This window comes from Helianthus annuus, chromosome 12 (genome assembly GCF_002127325.2).
Source record: "Helianthus annuus cultivar XRQ/B chromosome 12, HanXRQr2.0-SUNRISE, whole genome shotgun sequence".
Lineage (NCBI taxonomy): Eukaryota > Viridiplantae > Streptophyta > Magnoliopsida > Asterales > Asteraceae > Helianthus > Helianthus annuus.
The window spans coordinates 138,854,942-138,859,273 of NC_035444.2; the positions used below are offsets into that span (position 1 = coordinate 138,854,942).

Below are 4,332 nucleotides of genomic sequence, written 5' to 3' on the forward strand. Positions count from 1 at the left end.
TTCCTACGCATGATAAGCCACATAAGGAAAGCATGCCGAGGAATGCATTGAGAAAACCAAACCACTTTCCCCCATTCTACTTCCGTCTCCCTGGCACGGATAGAATCCCACACGCACGCAGACGAATACTCAAACGATTTATCCCCATCCTTCCAAAGAAGACGGTCTCTACGGTTCGGAGTAAGCCGTATGGTATCAAGCTGAATCAATACCGGAAATAAATCTCTCCAAGCCGCAGGCCACTTCCACGAGCCATCCGCCCAGACATTACTGACCGAATCCTGAAGGGAAAACCCAGCTGCATGAATAATACGAGGAGATATGAATCTGGCTAAAGGGCCGCACTCACACCAACGGTCATACCATGCGGATGTCATCCCCCCGTCACCAAGTTTTGACCAAATAAAATTCCTAATAATTGGTCGTAACTGCAAAATCTTCCTCCAACTCCAGCAACACACTGAAGGAATCCTGCACTCCCAGAAGTTAGAATTCCTTAACCTGTTAGAGTATATCCATTGCACCCAAAGAGAATCCCGCTTGGTAATAATACTCCATATATGCGAAACCATAAGAGCCATATTGACATCTTGAATCCTTCGCAACCCAAGACCCCCTTCGTATTTCGGCTTACATATAGAGTTCCACGAAACTTTAGTTTTCCCTCTTTGAAATGAAGTATCTTGAGACCACAGAAAATTTCTCATTTTTGTTTCTAACTCCTTGATAACTCTAGCCGGAAGAATTAACACGGAAGCCCAACAAATGTGCATAGAAGATAAGACAGAGAGCATCAGCTGAAGCCTACCCGCAAAAGACAAAAGGCGATTCCTCCAATTTAAAATACGCTTCTCCAATCTCTCAATTAAAATACTACAGTCTTTGTATAAGAGCCTAGTCGAAATCAACGGGACCCCCAAATACCTGACCGGTAACTCACCTTCAACAAACGGCATGATTCCTAGAATAGCCTCCTTAACATGCTGCGGAACATTACAAAAAAAGCTGGTACTCTTTTGAACATTGGGAATCAAGCCCGACATATGAGAAAATTGAGAAAGAGCATTCATAATACATGAAACCGACCTCACGTCCCCCCTAGCAAACAGAAACAAATCATCCGCAAAGCACAGGTTTATAATGCGTTGACGTTGGCATTTGTTATGGAACCTGAAGGATGAATCAATAGAAGAGGCATGTTGTAACTGACACGTCAAAACTTCCATCACCAATGTGAATAGGTAAGGAGATATAGGGTCTCCTTGTCGGAGGCCCCGTTTGCCCTTGAAATAACCATGAACACTACCATTCACACAAATAGAATAAGATGGAGTAGAGACACAAAGCATGATCCACTTAATCATCAGCTGATTGAAGGCGAAACCCAGCAATACATCTTCAAGAAATTTCCAATCCACAGTGTCGTAAGCCTTTTGTATGTCAACCTTAAATGCACACCTAGGAGGGCCATAATCTTTATGATAATTATGCATTAATTCCTGCGTGAGAAGAATATTGTCCGATATTTTCCTACCAGGAACGAAGGCTGATTGATTAATACTAACAATGTCATTAAGGGCCACCTTCAACCGATCCGACAGAATTTTACTGATGCACTTGTAAATAACATTACAACAAGCAATGGGTCGAAAGTCTTTTACCGTAGCAGGGGTAGTCATTTTCGGTAATAGCACAATAAGAGTATGATTTATCTCTTGAAGCAACCGGCCTGCATTAAAAAAATCCATAACGGCATTTGTAACATCCGTTCCAACAATATCCCACGAGCTCTTGAAAAGGCCGCTGTGTAGCCATCAGGACCCGGAGCTTTATCATTACCAATAGCAAAAATAGCCGATTTTACCTCCTCCACTGTAATAGACCGAACCATGAAATCCGCAACGTTCCGGCTTAGACGATTATGAAACATCTCCGGCGACAGAACCGAAGACGTATCCCCTTCACTCCCTAAGAACGTCTCATAAAAATTGACAAAAGCTTCCGGAACTGCCTGACCTTCACAAAACATCCCATTTACATCCGTAATGCCTTCAATACGAGTTCGATGGTTTCTAGATTTCAGCGACAAATGAAAAAATTTTGAGTTGGCATCCCCCGCTCGTAACCAAGCCACTTTAGATTTTTGCTTTAGAAATCTTTCCTCATCCAGGCACGCTTCTTGAAATGCACGAGTAGCCGCGACTTCTTCACGTCTAGCGCTTTCATTGAACGGATCTTTCTCTACATCCCTCTGAATGGCATCCAATTTCCCACGCATCTCTTCTACCTTTTTATGAAGATTACCCTGCTTAAATAAAAGAGATCTAAGAGGAGACTTAAGAGCACGAAGCTTTTTGACCAAACGGAATTGATGCACTCCCGAAATTGCCAGATCCCAATTATTCTTAACCACATCCAAATAACCCGGTTTATAAACCAAAAAGTTTGCAAACTTGAAAGAACTTGCTTTTCTCCTTACTGTCTTGTTGATTCTAAGAATGCACGGGCAATGGTCCGATACACGATATGGTTGAAACATCGCCACCGCTTCCGGGTAGTCACTAACAAAATGAATGTTACTCATGGCTCTATCGATCTTCTTTAGTAAACCAACCCCTTTCTTTGGCTTTTGAGTCCACGTGAAGTGGAAACCTATGCTTTTAATATCTGCCACTTGAAGCTGATTAACACACTCTTGAAAGTCCCGCATACTAGTAGAGATACCAGAGGATCCCATTGATTTATCTTCCAAATTCAACGCAGAGTTAAAATCACCCATTAAAATCCAAGGTTGATTACCCACTAGAACTTTATGTCTAGCCAAATGGCTCCATAAATCTCTCCTAGTAATATAGGAATTAGAAGCATAAACAATCGAACAGAAGATAACCTTTTTGTCGCTTTTAATCGTCATTTGCACATGTATCACTTGAGAAGTTTGAGCTAAAACCATTATATTAAAGACATCCGGATCCCATCCAATAATGATACGAGTACCTCTATCACAATAGCCACCATTAGACGTCCATTCCCAATTCCGGAAAACTGAACTGCACACTCTATCAAGTTTATTAATATCTACATGAGACTCGAGAATCGCACAAAAACTAACCCCATTTTCCTTCACCACCTGACGAACCTCATTTTGCTTGAGAGGACGGTTCAACCCCCTAATATTCCATGTAGCCAGACTAACCATCAGTAACCATCGGAGAAGGAGTGCTTGCCCCTTTAGAGTTACTCGATTTTGACGATTCACCTACGAGGAATTCGTTCGTCTCATTGTAAATTTCTATCACCTCCTCATCATCAGAGTCATCATATCCATCTCCGTTATGTTGTTTGCTACTTTGCCCTTCATCCGCATCAGCTGAATTTAACACATCAAACGGATTTGAGGATTGAAAACCCGTTGAAATCGATTTAAGTTTCAAATCAGCTTTACGACTATTAGAGATCGGTCTATACTCAAACTTTGGTTTCGGTTTTGGTATGTTAATACCCGTTTTCCTGGCCACTTTCTTGTTATGCACACCCATATACCCATCCTCATCAATTTTAGGAGTAGACTTTGTCTTCGATCTACCTTGATTAGCTAGCGTAGTACCACCTTTTTGAACAGCAGGTTTCGGCTTCTTAGGACAAGACTCATTAGAGTGACCAAAGACACAACATGACGAGCATCTTAACGGATTCCATTCGTATTCAACGTACATAGTTTCCTTCGTAAAACCGTCTCCATTCAGATTGGGAATAGCCATAGTTACTCTTTCTTTAAGCTCTTTTTCCGCTGTCACCTCTACAAGGGCCCGAGCAAAACTACTACGACCCCAATTATCTACACACATAGACGTTGTGTACGAATCAAGCATTTTCGGCTCACCTATAGTAGTCGCAATCATACTAAGGCCATCTTCCGTGTACGCCGCAATCGGGACTTCATGAACTTTCACCCACAGTTGAACTTTCTTTACCTCCTTTTTCTCTAGCTTGGTATTAGGAGTCCATTCTTGAAGAAAAAATGGTTGCGATCTTATCAGCCACGGGCCAGCAGCTAGAGCATCCAACATCCCTTTCCGGTCTTCGAACTTAAAAAAGAAAAAACCATTCGCGTTCATCATTGACTTCTGCAATCCAAATTTTTTCCAGTTATTCTTGACAAAGTAATCAACTACAGGGAACGCAATTCGGTCACCCAAAAAATATCCAAACAAGGTATTCGCTAGCTTGTCTTGAACTACCCGAACAGATTCCACAGGAAGAACAATGTCACAATCTTCATGTTGCACCGAACAAGCAAGAGACCTGAAATTCACTTGTTGCACCTTTTGA

General features: G+C 41.9%; 1 protein-coding gene across 1 annotated transcript; it reads right to left on the minus strand.

Annotated features, from left to right (window-relative positions):
• Window positions 1–1,708: 1,708 nt before the first annotated feature.
• Window positions 1,709–2,953, minus strand: LOC110893382. The gene has a single exon (XM_022140493.1). It carries the CDS (start codon window positions 2,951–2,953, stop codon window positions 1,709–1,711), a length of 1,245 nt encoding a protein of 414 aa, XP_021996185.1.
• Window positions 2,954–4,332: the final 1,379 nt, after the last annotated feature.